We start from the raw sequence: 21048 nt of genomic DNA on the forward strand, positions 1-21048 counted from the left end.
TCCACCTAGCTTCCCTAGTATATATGTCTCGCCCCTTACTTGACTCTCCTCCAAACCCTAGACCTTCGAAGATTGTCCTCACTTTTCCTTTCACTTCCGAGGCTCGCTCTCGTGCTCGCGGCGAAGCCATTCTATCCTCAGGTTTTTGGTTCTCTCTTCTGACATACCTGCCAAGGTACCCTCTGTGTATGAGTTCCTCGATTTCCACCTTCAAATTAGTACACTCCATCGTGGTGTGGCCGATATCCTTGTGTTCTGGCAATACTTTCTGGGGTCCCTTTTGGGTTGTGACATGAGAAAACAAAGAACGGTGATGAGCAAACTAGTGATAACATTGTTAGAATAGTAACAAGAAAAGTAGATCACTAACAAGAAAAATATAATGATAAGGCATATGAACTGGTATATACAAAGAAATCCCAAGGAAAAAAACAAACGAGAAGACATCATGAATAATGCCATAAATCCTTTACAAAATATAGTAGCAGTATTCAAAAAAGAGGGGAGCTTCACACAAAAAAAGGGGGAGATTTTGGCAAAATTATATCATGGAAAGAGCAGCTACAGTTTTCTAGTACCATCATCCCTCAGATGATGGAAATGTAGGAGGGGCAGCTTGTCGATAGTCCACAATGGTTGCAGGTATCATAGTGGCTGGCTGCTCATTCGTTACTTCTTCAACCTGATTGCTCGAGGGTATGACGACATCAAGAATTTTTGGGTTGTTCTGGCTATCATTATCTTCCACTGTAGGGGTAGGTTCCCCAGAGGTCAGGTAGATCGATCCTAAGACATTGCTCTCGCACTTGAGTCGCTCAAGATGTTCCTCTAGGTAACTGATGGACACATCGCCCCAATTGCTTTCATAATGCTCGTATTCATACACCCCCACTTAGATATTATGAGTCTTACAGAAAAATTCCAATAGTAATAGATTGCTCTCCTTTCTTCCACCATCTGGGTTAATAATATCATCCAAATAGAAGGCAATGTCAATTTCATTCAAATAAGCAAGCGCCTTCTCTGCATTGTGGCAATCGCTGATATGCACCTTAGTCAACTCGTATAGCAAATCATCAATTTTCTGCACAACAGGAACACCAAAGCAAATTGATATGTTTTTCGGTTGCTGTGCATATAGGAAAGAAAGCAACAACGCATCACATAATCAACACAATTACTTTTACTTGTTGCAGCGCATTCTCTTTTTCATCCGCAGTAGACGCTCGACTTTTGGTCTCTTCTAGTGTTGATTCTAACTTGGAAATAACCGTGAAATGCTCATTCTTGTTTGCCTCTAGTTTGCCTTTCATCGTTGACAATGCTTCTTGCAAAGATTTAATCTTGTCATCTTTTCCTTTTACTTGCTCTTCAAGGGTCGACAATGCAGCACTTTTCTTACCCAGAGACCTTTCGAGTAGTATTTATTCATCATAAAATCGAGCAATAACCTCATTCTTTGCTGTAAGGCTCAATTCAAGCTCATTTACTCGAATAGTAGCTAAATTCAAATGGTCGGACAAATCGAACATGGCTTTTTTACGGTTTTCATTGGCCGCGACATGTTTCTGTTCAATCTCATTCAGCTGTTTCTTCAAAATCCCAGCTGCTCGTTGAGAATTGTTTAAGCACAAAATCAATGTGTTCTGCATAGTTTGATACAACGCTTCCATTTGTTGAAATGGTGCGAGTCTACAAATTCTGATTCAGAAAATTTAGCTATTAACACAGTGACAACAATACATAAGGAAAGACATGCAATAACATTCACACAACAAACATGCTTTTCAATAAATGAAAGATTCATACTCATAAATGATAGATGTCCGTACCAACATAATCTGCTCATCCATGAATTTATACACGCAGGATTCACTCAGGAAGTCAGCACTGCACAGTAGTTCAGTTGGAAATTGCATTTCATGTCGCAACACATTCGAGCACTCGAACGATAGCCCTGAATAGGGATTAGTAATTACGTAACCCTCGGCTGACAAAGAACCAAATTCTATTCTTGTACTCCTCCTAGCATCCTTCAAACCAGCATTTGCATCCGGTAAAGGAACCTTTTCTGATGCAACTGGGGGCAGCAAGAGAGGATTAGAGCTGCTCGGAATATTAAATTGAGCATTGGGGTTCTGGTCATCATCAGGATTGGGCACATTTGAAGCTGTTGTTGTTGTTGTAGAAGTTTGGAAAGCTAGAACCCGGAAGAGCTGGGGATAGTGGTTTCAGATGAAACAACATTGGGGGAAGCAGTACACTTCAAAATCTTAGAATTTTGAGAATCAGGGAAATCCTGTGATAAATGTAGATCATAGATGTTCTCAAAAAGTGGATCGGAGGGACTGATGCTAGAGCCTACCGGAAGAAAAGTGGGAGTGCTCATCAAGGCAGCAGTGAGGTATTGTTCAAGCACAGCAGGAGAAGACGTTTGGCACAAAGGTAGAGAGGTAGACAAAGGGGCGCTTGTGTTGGTTTTTCTTATAATTTCAAGACATCTTCGATGGATGGGATGTTCACTATGGTAGAATGTCAGGCCAGGGCAGAGGCAAAATGAGTGCATCCGATCAGGGTGTAGCGGAATTACCCGAACAAGAATCAATAATGCTCTTAATACGAGCCAAAATTTCAGGGAAAGCCGCATTTCTTCTTCTCATTTCCCTTGATTGAATGGGAGGTTTCAAGGGGAGTGATTCTGTCTGAGCAGACGACATTGAAGGCGGCAAAATAGAGAAGGGGGAGGATCAGACCCTGAAGACGGGTTCATGATAATCGTAGAAGCAGAAGCAAGATGCCCAGCAGAATTGGGATTAGGATCATGCGCTGCGCTGATGTCAGAATCAGATGCTCGACTAGGTTGAATGTTGGAAATCGGTTTAGATTGTTGTGATGAACGAGCGGAACACTCAGCAGTAGAAGCCTTCAAAACTTTGGAAGAAGTGGTGACAGCACTAGACTTGTTTCTTTTTTGCGTTAAGTTAGGGGATGGAGCAACAACAAAGCCTTCGGGTACTTGGCCAAGATACTGAGAAGGGTAAACTTTAGTGGCAAGGGCAGGTGCGTTTGAATTAACTTCCACTAAAGGAAAGATTAAACTATGATCATCGACATCAGAAGTGCTAACAGATTCTGTGGATAAAGAAGCATAATCCTCTTTGACTTCGCTGGAATCCTTAGGACTTTGTCTCGAGGAAGAAGAGCTTGGCACAGCCTTCTTTTCTTTGGCAATAGAAGTGCTCATCAAACCATCTAAGAGCATTTGCAGGAGGTCAGGAGTGAGCGAAACATGGTGAACAGAGGAAGGATTCTGGCAATACTCTTCAATACATTTCTTGTAAATTTTAAAGTACTCGTGCTCCTTGTTAGCCTCTTGGAGGGCAAGATAATTAGCCAACATGTGGCTGTAAATTTTAATGATGTTAAAGGCATCATCTTGGGAATGGTGAATGAGACCACTAGAAAGGAACGCCTCTTCGCGCTTAGAATCCCACGAACAAGAGGTAGGCCAAGCAATTTCTAGAAGGAATTTGAAAGAAAAAATTATTAAGAAAAGAATATAGGGATAGAATTACATGTAAACAATGAAATAATAAAAGTAAAAATTGACCTTGAGTGAAGATTCTGGGAAGTGGAAATAATTCACTTGGAACGTAAAAAGGGTACCAATTGCCCATGATGATAAAAGGAAATTCTTCCGAACCTCTGTTCATAGAAGGAAGACCAGAGAAAAACCATCAATTCTTTTTAAGCGTAAAATAGAAATTGGGGAAAGGCCGCTCAGAATTGGCGGGAGGAGCCTGTGGATGCTAAAAATTCCATATCGGTTAAAGGCCCACATCTCGTGCTAAGGTCCCGTGAAGACCCAAATACGTACATGTGCCTACACCCCTAGACGAGTGTCGGGCAGCCTCGCCAGGCAAAGCCCCGTTAGCCACATGACACCCCATCTCGCGCCTCGCGCACCAAGTGGCTGCACCCTCGTCTCGCGCCACGCGTGCCCAGCAGGTGCACCATGCGAGACCTCCGTCTCACACCTCGCGCGCCTGGCAGGTGCACCCCGCAAGGCCCCTGGCTAGCACCTCACGTGCCCAACAGATGCACCCCGCGAGGCCTTCATCTCGCACCTCGAGCACCCAGCCGATTCACCCCGCAAGGCCTTCATCAGGCGCCTCGCACACCACGTAGCTGCACCCCAATCTCGCACCTTGCGTGCCCAGCAGGTGCACCATGCGAGACCCCCATCTCGTGCCTCGCGTGCCCAGCAGGCGCGCCTCGCGCACCACGTAGTCGCACCCCCATCTCGTGCCTCGCGTGCCCAGCAGGCGCGCCTCGCGCACCATGTAGCTGCACCCTCATCTCGCGCCTTATGTGCACCAGTCAACCACACGGCACCTCGCACCACGCAGTCTCACAACTCCTTGCTTTCCATGGAAGGTGTCACCATTGGAACAATTATATGAGCAGAGGAGGAACATTCAAAGGTTAAAAGAATAGGCGCCCTATGAGGGTAAGAACCTACACGCGACTCAAAGAGATCGTATGGTTATGAAGTACGTACCGGGGTACGACTCTAAAGACCTAGGTATCTGACCCTCATATCCATACCTAACAAGTAGAGGTCGTACGAGTAAGGTACCTAATGTGGTCCTTCTCAGCCAACCTCTAGCATTCATACTAAACAGATGGTGGAGGTACACCCAGGTACTGAAGTGGAGGTGCTCCCACAGACCCTTGGCGTGTACTGGAGCCGACCACCACGCTCATGGCACCACTACCATCTGTAGACTGCATATGCAGAGTCGTGTCCCCAAGGACCACCATGTACAGTGAGCCAATAGTGCTCTACTATAAATATGACCTCCCTTCACCTGAGAGAAGGGGGAATTTTTGGAAAATTTTGTAACCAGTTATTGCTAATGAAAAGAGATATTCAACATTCTCTCCATTTTTCATTCTAGAATTCCAACATTTACATTTGATGTTCTTGAAATCGTAAGGAAGTTCGCCTAAAGTTTAGTGAGTTTAAAGTTAACTTCTTTTACAACTCCAAAAGTTCTTGATTTAACTTAGTTGATGAGTTCTTACCATCAACAGAGTCGTTTTTGAAAAGCAGCAAAAAGTTTTGTTCACCGTAGTCTGAAGCTGATAAAGTGCGGCAAGCATGGCAGCGTCGCATATTGACTGAATGGCGTTCGGTATAAGTTGCATCAAGTGAACGACAGTGAGATGAAGTAAATGAATGAGCAAGGGTGGAAGTGGAAATCAAAGTAATTCCAAGTGTTTGGCCCCAATGACTATCTCACCAGGCTGAAGGATATCTTCGGATCTCCATTGCGTGAGTTGATCATAATCGAGAGGTCGGATTGAAACTTCAAAAAGAACGATCTTTTTGTGCTGGATTTCTTCGAAAGTTTCTAAATATCTAGCGTGGAAAGGTTTGGGAGTCTTATTTTTAGCAATTTGGAAGATCGTCTAACTTCTATGGCGGAATTTTTCGGAAGAAAAAGGTAACGAGGGTGGAATATGTGAGTGAGAAGGGAAAGATTTCCATATGATAATGGGTTTTCAATTTTTGAAAAGGTAAAGTAAGAGGGGAAGTGTAGCATCCCAAAACTCTTAATAAGATTTAGTACTTTGGTTAGCGTGTTGGGAAAGAACGTTGGTTAATTATATGAATTATATGACTATATGATTGATTATGCATGATTATGTGTATTAAATGTGTCTAAAGACTCGCTTTTGTTCAAATTGGGCAATTTCGTAATTTTGACCCGTTGAGGGTATATTTGTAAATATTATGTGTATATGCATTGAGATCGCATTATTATGTGGATATATATGTGATATTCGACATGTGTGGATCCTTTTGAGTTGTTTTAGCGGAAAAGTCACATCGAGTATAAGTTTCCGGCTCGAGTCGAACCAAAGGATATTTTGGGAATTTCCATATTTTGAGAGTATGGGTAAAATGAAATTAGTCGATGGAATAATTATGTTTGATGGATATTAGTTGATAAATTTGGAGATTAGTGGTGTAGTTAGAACTTTAAGCTCAATGACCAAAATGCCCTTGGGGGTTAGTTTTGAGGTTAAGTTTATGTGAGGGAAAAATGGTCTTTTGGCCATGGAATTAGACAAAAATGACTAAGTCTGAAGCATAGACTCACCCCACACGTTCTAGACCACTCCTCATCTTCTCTACTTGGTTATCTCAAGACTTACCCATGAATTAAACCACCAAATTTATATTATACTTTTGAATTTTGAGGATTGCTAGGAGGGATTAGAGCTCAAGGGAAGGATTTGGCAACTAGTAAGGCTGCTATTCAGGTGGAGTTTTCAGAATTCAGAACAAGGTATGAAGTTCTTAGAGCTTTAACTTTTGTTCTTGGTGTTCTTGATGCAAACTTAGGGTGTGGAGTTAATTTTTAAAATTAAGGCTCCTAGGCTAATTGTTGGTGTGTGTAGATGTTAGAAACTAAGTTCTAAAATTTGTGATTCTAGGTTGTAATTATGAGTTTAAAGTTGTCTTGATGTTGTATATAGATTGTATAATTAGTTTGAGGTTGAATTTTGTGTAAACGTTGGCTGGAAAACTGATTGGGGTTGAAATTTATTAAGTTTGAAATTCTGGAAAAATGTAGAAAAAAACTCTCTGACTTTAGCCGGTCGACCGACCTAGGGCACCTAATCTACCGGCCTGTGTTTTAGGCAAACATGGCCATTTTTGGTCAACCGGTCGACCAGCCTGTGCTGACAGTTGGGTTTTGAGTTCGTTTTCAATGGATTTTGATGGGAATCCTTAAGGATCAAAAGCTAAGGTTCCTAGGAAAATATTGGGCATGTGTTAAAGTGTATTTGGAGCATATTGGGATTTATAGGAAAATTATGGTAGGTAGTGGTTCAAGGGAAACTAAATCTACATTACATTGTTGCGACTAGGGTTTCCGAGGGGCTCGAGAGAAGATCGCACTCGAGGCCATTTTGATTCTCGCACAGGACCTGAGGTAAGAAAATTGGGATATGCACATAGAGCAGGGTGTTTGCTCGATTATATTGGGATGTAGTTTTAACCATATATTTGAATTTGTTAGGTTGAGTTTCCCTTCTTGCATAACATTGTTTACTATGCTTATTTGTGTTGATTTGTCTGTGGATGACCGGCATGGTCTGTATTCAGCAATCATGCAAAACGTGTTCATGATGACGGGGTCAATATGAGGGTGTGTTATCTACTTGCCCAGCATGGACCGTAAGCTTGGTGCCAGGAGACGCACCTCGCTCGGTTGGGACATTCGGTAAGGTTGCTTGCCTGGGCCACGTAAATGGTTTATGTGTTTGAAATGAGCCTGTGTATAAATTGTGAAACATGTTTATGATTTGTATGCTCGAAATGAATGCATTTATTATCTGTGAAGCATGTTGTTTATTTCTTACAATTAATTAGATATTTATTATGCCATGAGGGGTTTTCTTGTTGGGTCTTGGCTCACGAATTCTCTATGGTGCAGGTAAGGACAAGGGAGAAAGTCATCCGGCCATGAGTTGGAGGGCTTTGGAGCGGCGCATACATGTTAGGCATGCTCGGTCGTCACGGTCGGGGTATTTGGAGGAGGGACTTAGAGTAGAAGTTCACTTTTGTCACTTAGGCCAACTATTTTAAGAACCTAATGTAATTATGTTTTGGTTTAAACTCTTTTGGGATCCCTAGTAAATGTTTAAAGTTTTAATGGAAAATTTTATACATTTTTACCAAAAATTTTAGTACCTAAACATTTATTCTACTTTTAATTACACTTTTGAGTCTAAATGAGTCACTTAACAAGTTAAGCACTATTTTATACACAGTGTATCGGTCTTGGATTAGTAGGGCTATAGGAAGCAAAGAGATGGTTACATAAATAAGGGGTTTTCCCGCATGATTGATTGGTGTCATAATGGGAATGACGAGTAATAAATGTCAAGTGTTAGTAGAACAAAAAGAAATAAAAGTGGGGAAAATGAGAAAATCCAGCAAAACAGATCGCCTTCATATGAATAAGCGATGTGCATAATACATGAAGACGATGGGTAATTGTAAGGGAATATTTTCCCCAGATGACGTGCAAAAGTGAACAAAGAGCTCATTAGTTATGATTGATTGAACAAAGAGCTCATTAGCTCTGATTGAATAAACGAAGAGCTAGTTAGCTCTGATTGAATGAATCAAGAGCTTGTTAGATTTGAACGAATGGACGAAGAGTTTGAGAGCTCTGGTGACGCAGGAGCAGAGCTCAACCCGATAGGGGAAATGTAAGGGGAGTAGAGGGAATTAAAAGGGATTATTCTTAATTCTTTTCTTTGTCTTCTTCATTTCCGATATATAGTAGCTAAGGGACTCATTTTAAGAGACCCTAGATTGATAATTAATTATCTGAAGGAGAGAGTCATTGACTCACTTAAGCATCGGAGTATCTTTTTTCAGGTACTCCCCATTCGATTTTATCTTTCAATTTAAGGAAGAACACATTTATGTTTTTGGTTTATCCAATAAAATGTGCATCAATCTAAAGGACAATCGCATGAGCATCATGCAAAGGAAGAACTTTCCAATTAAAGAAAGTTATTATTTTGGGAAAAAAAATTTGACACAAACATATATATATGGAAAAGTTCTCAATGGTTATTACCCACACATGGGTACCTAGATAAATGTGCAAATATGCTGACATGGCATGTAGGTGACTTGGTACATCAAGTTACCAACAAGTAAAGATTCTTTTTTTTTGCATAGATTCTTTTTTTTTTTTTGCATTAATTTCGAAATTGGCTTTTTTTTTTTTGGTCATTAGGAATGGTGATTCCAACCAATAAGAGGTAAGCTCTCTTTTCAAGTTTTGAATTAATTTGAAATTTTGAAAAATTAGGGTTTCATAATAAATGCACACTCATTTCTTAAACTCTCTATTCTTCTTCTTCTTCTTCTTCTTCTTCTTCTTCTTCTTCTTCTTCTTCTTCTTCTTCTTCTTCTTCCTTCAAAGTAAAAAAATAAACATAAAAAAATCAGAATTTCACCATGATTTTCGTGAGCATGTGAAGGAGAGAAAGAAGAAAAAAAAAACGTGTGAGGAAAAAATAGAAAGGGAGAGAGAGAAAACGCATGGGAGTAGAGGGGAAGGGGATGAAGAATAAAAGAAGTAGATCTAAGGATTTAGAAGGAAGGGTTGGAAAGAAGAGACAAATTTTTTATGATAACTCACTGTCTCCTAATCGAATCAGGTCAAAATTGCTTTTAGATCGCGCTCGTCGGTATAGATCTCCTATGAAAAGTTTGGAGTCGTCCTCTTCAATGTTCGAAAGTAGAACTCGGCGTTGTCTTCATAGTGAATCTTATTGTTCTTTTTGTAAGGTAATATCTTCATATCTATATATGTGTCTATGATTGAGATCTCATTTTATGTTTATGTTAGAACACTTCGATTATATTTTTCTAAAATATTTTTTATATTTAAAAATTAGGAATACGAAAACCATGTATGTGTAGATGAGGTAGACCGTGATGTTCCTATCCCACCATGGAGTTTTGTCATACCTGATGAAGATGGTGATACAATGACCATTAATATACCATCAGATGTAAACAAAGGGAACCTTCAAATTCCAGACCATGTAAAATGTGTATATATTATTTTTTTATTATTATTATTTTAATTATTTTTGAAATTTTATATTAGTTTATTTTTTTCAAGTTGGGGTGGCAAAAGTAAATGCTTTGCTCACAATGGTTGTTGGTTTGCAAAATATTTTGGTTACAAAGATCCTTGAATCTAGAGATAGGTTAAATGGTTCAAATAATATTATCCATCAACTTCGTCGTCGTCTGGTTGGTATATCTTAATTAATTTCAAAATTTTACAGTATGAAACATTATCTGGTTGGTATATGTTTATCTAATTTTATTTATTTATTTATTGTTTTGTACAGCAACTATGTGAAGCATCTCAAATATCTGAAGACCATAGTCAAGATATCATTGATAGTAGCAATGTAATCAATAAATAGGGAGATGTGGAGTAGTAATTTGGTTTACTTTTGTATTTTTATATTGTTGATCGAAATAAGTTTGTTTAATTTCCAATGTAGCATTTTAAATATTATTTGGTGCAAGTATATGTAATTTCCAATGAACTAATTGAAATATTTTTTTTTAATTTCTTTAATGTATTAAATTTTAATTTCGAAATTAGTATTTCAAATTTGAGATTTTATTATTTAAATCTTATATTGGAAATCACAACTAATTGATGATTTTTTATATACCCTAAAATAATGGATGACTATTGGTTTTTCTAACAATAATAGAACATCAAAACAAAAATAAGAAATAAATATTTCCATATTACAGTATAAAATACAAATTTAAAAAGAAAAAACAACTTTGATTTATGCCAAACTACTTTGATTATAGGTAAAATGAATCAATACAACTCTTCATTTTTTCCCAAAAAATGTTAACTTAGTTAATTTTATTTTTTCCATAAACTACAAAACAATACAACTTTTCAAATTTTCTATTATCAATAAATGAGCATTTATTGATAAGATTACATCATAACCAATAACTATTGATATTCTTTACCTTGAAAATATATTTTTTAATTGAATTTTTTTTTAAATCATTATTTTCGGCATGCACTAATTAAAGTAAAAAAAATTCAGCTAGCATTAAAAAATTATTTTGATTTTTTAAAAGAAACAGCTCTTTGTATTCTCTTGGGAAAATCAAATTATGCTATTTTGAAATTATATATTTATTTATTAGTCCTATATTGCCCAATAAGGAATCTTATTCATTTAATATAATTGGTTAGGTAATTTATAATATCCATTAATTTAGAGATTGCTTAATGGTAAATTGTTAATTTTTAATTAAAATTTTACATTGAAAACCGAAAATTAATATACAATTTCGGCATTAATTTAAAAAAAAAATTGGATAATTTCACTCCAACAAAATTATTAACAATATTAATAAATAAATAATAATAAGATTTTATCTGAAGACCCAAAAAGAAATAAAAATTTCTTTTCATAACAAATCCTTTTAAGAAAATGTCCATAAAAAAAATTAAAACATAATAGAATAAAAATATTATAGTAAGACCTAAGGAAACACATAGAAACAATAAATTTAAAAAAAAAAAACAAAAAAAAAAAAACACTTGAAGCATTTTAGAAATTGTCATTCTTCTTTGTCATCTTCTTCTCCTTCTCCTTCAAATATTTCTCCCACACCTCGTTCTTTTTCCTCTCTGCATCAAAATAGTTGGCCACTGATTCATGCAGAGTTTGCATCGCAAAAGTGCATCTTGTCATCTCTCGAACAAATTCATTCATGTTGTTCTTCAATTCAAGTAGACGACTGATATTTTCATTAAATTTTTGGAACATAATATCAAAATATATTACATTTGGATTGTACTCTAGTTGAGCATCAAGTGGATTCACATCTTTCTCACCACCGCTAAACTTCTCAGTCTTGATATTCTTCAATTGAGACTTTGCATCATTGTCAAACTTCTCAACCTTGATCTTCTTCAATGGAGAATTTACTTCATCATCTTTAAAATCAAAGGGTGAAGAGTTATCTTCATTTTTTGAATAGGTTGAATCTGATATGTTGATGATAGACATGGTAGTTGAATGTTTGTAAAACTTGATTTTTTTTTTAAAAAAAATAGGACAATTGGTTTGGGTTGTATGGGAATATATTTATAGTGTGTGTTATGAAGAAACAATGCAACCTTTTACATTCTTAATAAAATATTTTAGATTTCTTTAAAATAAAAAATAAAATATTATTGAAAGAATAAATAATTAATATGTTGTAACTTCCCAATGTAAACACTAATCATGCATTCACATTAATTAAATATTATTTCTATTTTATAAAAGAGACCCATTAATTTCAGCCACCTATATTTTAATAAGCAATTTCACAAATTAAATGCATTTAACAAAAAAAAAAACCGAAAAATCACCTATATTTTAAAAAAATTTAAATAAAATTTCACCCATTAATAAAAAAATTTAAATGCAATTTCACCTATATTTTTAAATTTTTAATAAAAATCACTCATTAATTTCAGCCACTATAATTTTAATTACAAATTTGACCAATTAAATGCATTAAAAAAACAAAAAAAAAATTCAAAAACCGAAAAAATAATAACAATATTAAACTATGTCATTTAATGCAAGAAGCACACTTTCTTAATTTAATGAAAAAATAATTAATATGTTGTTACTTCCCAAATGTAATTAGTAATCATGTAGCAACATTTAATTTAATATTGTCTTTTTGAATCATTTATCAATTAATTTCGGCTACTACCAATTTTTATAATTTAATATTAAATTTTTAATAAAAACCACCCATTAATTTCAACCACTATAATTTTAATTACAAATTTGACCAATTAAATGCATTAAAAAAATAAATAGAAAATAGCATTAATACAACTACCACAATTTTTTGATTTAATGAATTTAAAAAAATAAAATTAAATGAAAATTTGATAAGATGAAACTGTATAATTTTATTATTGGTAGATATTTACAAATTTAATTAATTCTTATCCTAAACTAAAAAAAAAATTCGAGAATTTAATAAATCATTAAGTTATAGTATTGATTTGATTTTATTAATAATGAGAATTATTTTAATAATACAAAACGAAATTAGAATTAAAAAAACCTTAAATGAAAATTTTAAAATAAAAAATTGTTTGTTGTTTCAAAATAAAAAATATATATTTGTATATTAGGGACATTATATTTGCACTCCAATAATATATAAAGACACTCCATTAATTAAACAAAAAATTAATTTTATATTCATTTCTAACACTTTTTCTCAAAAAAAATTATTGACATTATTTAATTTTTTTTTGTTAATTTCATAAAGCTTATTTTATATTATTTTCATCATTATTTTTTTTTAAATAATGTCTTTTTTTTATGAAAAAACCTCTTATTTTAACAAGTTTTTAATATATATATTTTAATATTATTTATTTAAATATTTTAAAAAATATTATTTATATGTATTGTTTAAAATATGAAAAATAAAAAAAATTAGAAAAATGTAAGCACAAAAGTTGAAAAAAATATAATGCACTGTATATTATTACATATAGTATAGGTTATCTCGGTGACTAGTGTACGTTGGAACGGTTCATTATGTCATAATTAGGCCTACTTAGTGCAATGTTATCTAGTCACAATTTTTTAGGATCGGATGCCATTCTAAATTCACTACTATATCTTAGTGCAATGTTATCTAGTAATATTTTCCGGGATCGGATCCCCTTCTAAATTCACTACTCTATCTTACTCAGCATGACAACTATATGAGACCCTAGCGGTAGTATTGGTTTACTAATGTACGTTGGAACGGTTCATTATGTCATAATTAAGTCTGCTTAGTGCAATGTTATCTAGTAATAATTTTTCGGGATCGGATCCCCTTCTAAATTCTCTACTATATCTTACTCAGCATGACAACTATATGAGACGCTAGCGGTAGTATTGGTTTACTAGTGTACGTTGGAACGATTCATTATGTCATAATTAGGTCTGCTTAGTGCAATGTTATCTAGTCATAATTTTTCGGGATCGGATGCCATTCTAAATTCACTACTATATCTTAGTGCAATGTTATCTAGTAATATTTTTCCTAGATCGGATCCCCTTCTAAATTCACTATTATCTTACTCAGCATGACAACTATATGAGACCCTAGCGGTAGTATTGGTTTACTAGTGTACGTTGGAACGATTCATTATGTCATAATTAGGTCAGCTTAGTGCAATGTTATCTAGTCATAATTTTTCGGGATCGGATGCCATTCTAAATTCACTACTATATCTTAGTGCAATGTTATCTAGTAATATTTTTCCGGGATCGGATCCCCTTCTAAATTCACTACTCTATCTTACTCAGCATGACAACTATATGAGACTCTAGTGGTAGTATTGGTTTACTAGTGTACGTTGGAACGGTTCATTATGTCATAATTAGGTCTGCTTAGTGCAATGTTATCTAGTAATAATTTTTCGGGGTCGGATGCCATTCTAAATTCACTACTATATCTTAGTGCAATGTTATCTAGTAGTATTTTTGGGGATCGGATCCCCTTCTAGATTCACTACTCTATCTTACTCAGAATGAAAACTATATGAGACCCTAGCGGTAGTATTGGTTTACTAGTGTACGTTGGAACGATTTATTATGTCATAATTAGGTCTGCTTAGTGCAATGTTATCTAGTAATAATTTTTCGGGATCGGATGCCATTCTAAATTCACTACTATATCTTAGTGCAATGTTATCTAGTAGTATTTTTGGGGATCGGATCCCCTTCTAGATTCACTACTCTATCTTACTCAGAATGACAACTATATGAGACCCTAGCGGTAGTATTGGTTTACTAGTGTACGTTGGAACGGTTCATTATGTCATAATTAGGTCTGCTTAGTGCAATGTTATCTAGTAATAATTTTTCGGGATCGGATCCCCTTCTAAATTCTCTACTATATCTTAGTGCAATGTTATCTAGTAGTATATTTCGAGATCGGATCCCCTTCTAAATTCACTACTCTATCTTACTCAGCATGACAACTATATGAGACCCTAGCGGTAGTATTGGTTTACTAGTGTACGTTGGAACGGTTCATTATGTCATAATTAGGTCTGCTTAGTGCAATGTTATCTAGTAATAATTTTTCGGGATCATATCCCCTTCTAAATTCTCTACCATATCTTAGTGTAATGTTATCTAGTAGTATTTTTCGGGATCGGATCCCCTTCTAAATTCACTACTCTATCTTACTCAGCATGACAACTATATCAGACCCTAGCGGTAGTATTGGTTTACTAGTGTACGTTGGAACGGTTCATTATGTCATAATTAGGTCTGCTTAGTCCAATGTTATCTAGTAATAATTTTTCGGGATCGGATGCCATTCTAAATTCACTACTATATCTTTGTGCAATGTTATCGAGTAGTATTTTTGGGGATCGAATCCCCTTCTAGATTCACTACTCTATCTTACTCAGAATGACAACTATATGAGACCCTAGCGGTAGTATTGGTTTACTAGTGTACGTTGGAACGGTTCATTATGTCATAATTAGGTCTGCTTAGTGCAATGTTATCTAGTAATAATTTTTCGGGATCGGATCCCCTTCTAGATTCACTACTCTATCTTACTCAGAATGACAACTATATGAGATCGTAGCGGTAGTATTGGTTTACTAGTGTACGTTGGAATGGTTCATTATGTCATAATTGAGTCTGCTTAGTGCAATGTTATCTAGTAGTATTTTTCGGGATCGGATCCCCTTCTAAATTCACTACTCTATCTTACTCAGAATGACCACTATATGAGACTCTAGCGGTAGTATTGGTTTACTAGTGTACGTTGGAACGGTTCATTATGTCATAATTAGGTCTGCTTAGTGCAATGTTATCTAGTAATAATTTTTCAAGATCGGATCCCCTTCTAAATTCTCAAATGTATCAACTGAAAATATATTGTACAACTATCCGAGACTCTATGATATTATATGAATATCAAAATTTCAATCCAAGAGTCCCTAAAAAATGAAACTAACCATAGATTATTAACCATAGATCAACGAAAACTAAATTTTTTGTGCATGTACACGTACGGTTGGCCTTTTATTTTAAAAAACAGAAAAAAAAAAAAAAATAACAATAATATTTTATGCAATTTAACACAATTACCATAATTTTTTAATTAAATGAATTTAAAAAAATTAAAATTAAGTACAAATTTGATAAGATAAATCTTTCTAATTTTATGATTGGAAGATATTAAAAAATTTAATTAATTTTTCTTAAAAACTAAATAAATTTTCAGAATTTAATGAAACAACCAAAATATATTATTAATTTAAATTTATTAATAAAATAAATAAATTAAAAAAAATTCGATTACCTTTCTTAAATCAAAAAAAAAAAAAAACCATGTTAATGGAAATTAAGATTGGTAGCTTATCCATCTCACTAAGTGACCACTATTTATCTTCCCTATGTTTTTATCATGTAACATATTTCAACAAATGTTATTAATTGTACCTATAATATTTTTTTTAAAACACAACAACTTCATTGATGTCTTTTATTCTCTCTATTTTATGTGAACACACAAGTTGATTCTATATATTTTATAGATTTCCTCCTCTTATCTCATCTTTTGCTTAGAGTTATAACGGAAAAGTAACCATTCTAGTCCCGGATTATGGCTCCTCCCGAAATTATAGGTGATCCATACAACCAAATAGTAACAGGTGATATTGATAACACCATCAGACTAGGTGAAGGTTCTGATTCTTTCTTTGTTATTCACCTCTTCGCAAAATTTTCACGACATCCACTAACTAGTAGCGAACCAAATTTTACAAATTGGATGGTCGATAACGGCATGGAAGACTCTGTTTGTTGCGATACTATTGTATTTCTTTCAAGACAAACGTTGATGGCCAATGAAAATAACCATGCCAAAGTTATCATTGACGAGATGCTAGGTGAGGCTTATCTCCATCCTTCTATATTTTTTCTTTCGGATAAAATTATTGATTACGCTCGAAAGATGTGAAACGAAGAGGATTTTAATTTCTGTGTAAAAGTGGATGTTCATGTTTTTGTTTATGATCTTCCTCCACAACACGATTCTGGCATTGATGGTGACGTTGATAGTGAGGAGTATATGGATAATATGACTATTAATTTCGTGGCGGCAAGCGAGCAATCCATTGAAAGATTGGAGAGAGTTTTGATTAAAGATGATCAAATTGTATGTTCTATTTGCTTTGAGAATGTTCATGTTGGTATGGAAGCTACAAAGTTACCTTGCACACACACATATCATGAAAAATGTATTGTTCAGTGGCTACAAACTAGTAAATTTTGTCCAATGTGTCGATTTGAGATAGTTTAAAAAAATCATTTTTATATTTGTTACACAAATTTTAGCATGTATTAAATCCTATTATATACTAATAATCTGAATTTTATTTACAATTTTTACATATAATTTCGAAAATGTGGGAACATTTGAATTTCAATATTTATATAACAAAACATTGCATGTTTAATTAGAAAGACTTATTCATTTGAAAGATACATATTCATCTTCCCAATAAAATAATAAAAATAAATATAATAGATATATATTTATAAATGAATTAATCCACATTTATTCTATCAACACAACTTTATCTACAATTATTAAATGACATGTTCACATTAAAAGGCAAAGGTTCATAGAACCTATACATATTTTCGAAATACCCTATTGTAATGCAAAAAAAAAAAAAAAATTCCAATAATATTTTGGAATTTATAATTTTGTACATCAAAGATAATTATTATGGACGTAAATTGTTCAACTTCCCATATTAATTTAATATATTCTCTATTTTTTTATTAATTTTTAATTGTTATTATCTAAATCCTATTAATTTTTATCATGTTTAAATATAATATAATACTTTCAAATTTTCAACTACCCCACTAATTATATTAAATGCACATCTCATATTTAAATACTCCTACCAACCATCCATAGCCTAGCACAAAAATAAAAAATAAAAAATATTGCACAATTGTGGTTCTCTAAACCCTAATTTCGAAATTTGTAATGAAAATTTTGAAAATGATAACAATTATATTATTACACATTAATTAGGGTTTACACTAATTACTATTTTGAACAATTAATTATTGAATATATGTTAAATATTAAATGCACATCTTCATATTCAAAGACTCTAACCAACTATCTATATCCTAACATTAAATAAAAAAAACATTAATATTGCACAATTGTGGTTCTCTAAACCCTAATTTCGAAATTTGTAATGAAAATTTTGAAAATTATAACAATTATATTATTATACATTAATTAGGGTTTACACTAATTACTATTTTGAACAATTAATTATTGAATATATGTTAAATATTAAATGCACATCTTCATATTCAAAGACTCTAACCAACTATCTATATCCAAGCATTAAATAAAAAAAATTAATATTGCACAATTGTGGTTATCTGAACCCTAATTTCGAAAATTATAATGAGAATTTCGAAATATTATTGGATTTATACATATTTTCTAAAATTTCAAAATTATATTAAATGCTATTATAATTTTGAAATTTGTAAGTATCAACTTTTCAACCACCCCACTAATTATATTAAATGTTATTATAATTTCTAAAAATTTAGGTGTAGTTCTATTGGTTAAACATTCTGGTGATTCTTAATTACAAAGCAAAGGTTCATAGAACCTACACATATTTTCGAAATTACCTATTATTATGCCAAAAATTATATATAATTATTAAAATTACAACTTTTCAACTTCCCATCAAAACACAATGGTTTCAAAAATGATTTAGTATTCTTAAAAAAAATTATAACAATTATATTATTATACATTAATTAGGGCTTACACTAATTACTATTTTGGAGAATTAATTATTGAAAATATGTTAAATATTAAATGCACATCTTCATATTCAAAGACTCTAACTAACTATCTATATCCTAACATTAAAAAAAAAATTAATATTGCACAACTGTGGTTATCTAAACCCTAATTTCAAAAATTCTAATGCAAATTTCGAAAATTATAATGAAAATTTTGAAATATTATTGGATTTATACATATTTTCAAAATTGCAAAATTATATTAAATGCTATTATAATTTCGAAATTTGTAAGTATAAACTTTTCAACCACCCCACTAATTATATTAATTAATGCTATTATAATTTCGAAATTTATAAGCATCAACTTTTCAATCACCCCACTAATTATATTAATTGATGCAATTTTAATAATATAATCAGTTTAAATATAAAAAATATTGAATAGTGCTACACACCATTCGAAAAAAAAAATCAGAAGGAATAGGCTGGAGAAATGACTAGTTACGAAAATGGTTTGGATGCTGAACAAGAAGATACAAAATCCTTATCTTCTGAACATGAAGTAGACCCTGCTGGGGGAACACGTTTGGAAGAGACAAATGATGAAGATGTACCAGAAGACAATGTTGAATGTGGCATTATTGAAGAATGGACCGAACCTGATATTGCACAATGGAGGAGCTTGCTTCAATTTTTGGATATTGACAAAGAACCAGAACATATTCAGTTTTCGGACTTCGAAGGGAAGGAGTTTGTAAGTATTGAACAAGCAGAATCTTTTTATTTTTTGTATGCGAAAATGATGGGGTTTAGTGTTAGAAAAAAACTGAAGAGGGAGGACAAAAAAGGTATTTTACACATTAGAAGTTGGGTGTGTTCAAACGAAGGTTTTAGAGAACAAAAATATTGTAATCTTGATAATAGGTGTAAAGAAGCTCGTGCTCTAACAAGAACAGGTTGTAATGCAGAGTTTAGAATAAATTTAAATAGGGAAACTAACCACTAGATTACAAAGTGTTTTAATAACCACCACAACCATAAGTTTGCCTTCTTTCGTGAAAAACCATTTCTTAGATCTCATAGAATATTTAGGGACGAGATGAGGGAACAAGTTATGTCAATGAAGAGAGCCGGAATTAAGACATCCCAAATTTGGAATTACATGGTAGAAGTTCATGATGGTTGGGAAAATGTGGGATGTATCAAAGATGACTTGTACAAGGGAATCTGTAAAAAATATTCAACTTGGGATGATTGTGACACGTCCACAGCAATGGGTTATCTCGAAGCAAAAAAAGGGTCGGACAACATGTTTTTCTACAAGTATGATGTAGTTAAAGAAAATAGATTGAAAAATTTATTCTGGTCTGACGGGACTTCCCAGGTTGATTACCAATTGTTTGGCTTTTGATTCTACTTACAAAACCAATAGGTATTTAAATTTTTTTTTTTAACCTTATATCGATTTCTTAGTAAAATATCAAATATTATATTAATTTTTTGTTCAACAGGTACGGAAAGTCATTAGTAATATTACTTGGGTCTAATAATCATGACAAAATGTGTGTGTTTGGAGCTGCACTTCTTGATAATGAGACTTCGACCACATATGATTGGGTATTGGAAACATTTTTAGAGTGCATGGGTGGTAAGATGCCGTCAGCAGCTTTGACGGACGGTTGCAAAGCAATGAACAAAGCACTGGATAATATTATGCCTGGTGTTCCACATCGTATTTGCTCGTGGCACATACTAAAAAATGCAATGCACCATGTACACAATATAGCATTCCATCAAGAATTGAAGAAATTTATTTTCAGGTAATACATTAAATGGTGTTTTATCTTATTCTCTCAATTATAATATGAAAACATTTATATTTTTCTTTTTTACAAAAATATAGGTATTACAAGGAGGAAGAATGGGAGGATAATTGGAAAGTGACTGTGAAGAAATATAGATTGACAGGAAATGCATGGGTGGAAGCACAATATGGCACAAGAAAGCAGTGGGCAGATACTTTTCTTCGTGGTATTTATTTTGGTGGAGCTACTGCTACCGGTAGATGCGAATCTATGAATGCATTCTTGAAAAGAGATTTTCAAAATAAAATACCATTGTGGATGTTTATACGACACTTTGACCATGCTTTATCTATGTTACGTTACAACGAGATGAAAGAGCACTACAAAACTAATTTGACTGAACCGGTTTTGAATCAGACAACTATGCCGTGTGTGGAGGATGAAATTTCTTCAATTTTCACAAGGGAAATTTTTACAAGGATAAGAAAGGAGATACGATGTGGCGATAATTATATTGTCCTAAAGGATGATAAGATACCAGGTTACACCACTACACCAAATACCCATTACCATAACACATGATTGTAATAGATTTTAAAAAGAGTTATGGTAAATGAAAAAAATTTCAGGCGGCAACTTAAAATAAGGTACCGCCAAAATAACTTAGCTTTTTTTACTCAACTTTTTTCAACCCGTGTACCCACTTCCCCTATACCCATTTCCTCAACCATTCTTCG

At 33.6% G+C, this 21048-nt stretch overlaps 3 protein-coding genes across 4 annotated transcripts; 2 read left to right on the forward strand and 1 right to left on the reverse strand.

Moving 5' to 3' along the window:
* Positions 1–380: 380 nt before the first annotated feature.
* Positions 381–3448, reverse strand: LOC133822840 (uncharacterized). Its single transcript, XM_062255288.1, has 2 exons — positions 1833–3448; positions 381–1701 (listed from the first exon to the last, which is right to left on the reverse strand). The coding sequence occupies exon 1, from the start codon at positions 3398–3400 to the stop codon at positions 2684–2686; it is 717 nt and encodes a 238-aa protein (XP_062111272.1). The 5' UTR covers positions 3401–3448; the 3' UTR covers positions 381–1701; positions 1833–2683.
* A 5365-nt stretch (positions 3449–8813) lies between these two features.
* On the forward strand, positions 8814–10113 carry LOC133821201 (uncharacterized). Of its 2 annotated transcripts, XR_009887372.1 has the most exons (4): positions 8833–8859; positions 9262–9391; positions 9502–9865; positions 9967–10113. XR_009887372.1 is itself a non-coding variant. In XM_062253650.1 (3 exons), exons 1-3 carry the CDS (start codon positions 8837–8839, stop codon positions 9691–9693), a joined length of 345 nt encoding a protein of 114 aa, XP_062109634.1. In that variant the 5' UTR covers positions 8814–8836; the 3' UTR covers positions 9694–10113. The 2 variants fall into 2 exon arrangements, 1 of the variants encoding a protein (XP_062109634.1); XM_062253650.1 differs by having other exon boundaries at positions 8814–8859; positions 9502–10113.
* An 8886-nt stretch (positions 10114–18999) lies between these two features.
* Positions 19000–20893, forward strand: LOC133824405 (protein FAR-RED IMPAIRED RESPONSE 1-like). Its single transcript, XM_062257280.1, has 4 exons — positions 19000–19354; positions 19676–19871; positions 20018–20326; positions 20410–20893. Exons 1-4 carry the CDS (start codon positions 19000–19002, stop codon positions 20891–20893), a joined length of 1344 nt encoding a protein of 447 aa, XP_062113264.1.
* Positions 20894–21048: the final 155 nt, after the last annotated feature.

The sequence above is a fragment of the Humulus lupulus genome, chromosome 3 (assembly GCF_963169125.1).
Source record: "Humulus lupulus chromosome 3, drHumLupu1.1, whole genome shotgun sequence".
In the NCBI taxonomy this organism is placed as follows: domain Eukaryota; kingdom Viridiplantae; phylum Streptophyta; class Magnoliopsida; order Rosales; family Cannabaceae; genus Humulus; species Humulus lupulus.

Excerpts from the sequence above, each read along its gene's own strand:
- LOC133822840 (XM_062255288.1), bottom strand. The coding sequence starts at position 3,400 with ATGTTGGCTAATTATCTTGCCCTCCAAGAGGCTAACAAGGAGCACGAG.
- LOC133821201 (XM_062253650.1), top strand. The coding sequence starts at position 8,837 with ATGGTGATTCCAACCAATAAGAG. Across the intron at positions 8,860-9,261 it reads GTGATTCCAACCAATAAGAG|GTCAAAATTGCTTTTAGATC; the intron begins GTAAGCTCTCTT and ends TAATCGAATCAG. Across the intron at positions 9,392-9,501 it reads CTTATTGTTCTTTTTGTAAG|GAATACGAAAACCATGTATG; the intron begins GTAATATCTTCA and ends TTTAAAAATTAG.
- LOC133824405 (XM_062257280.1), top strand. The coding sequence starts at position 19,000 with ATGACTAGTTACGAAAATGGTTTGGATGCTGAACAAGAAGATACAAAA. Across the intron at positions 19,872-20,017 it reads AGATTGAAAAATTTATTCTG|GTACGGAAAGTCATTAGTAA; the intron begins GTCTGACGGGAC and ends TTTGTTCAACAG. Across the intron at positions 20,327-20,409 it reads TTGAAGAAATTTATTTTCAG|GTATTACAAGGAGGAAGAAT; the intron begins GTAATACATTAA and ends ACAAAAATATAG.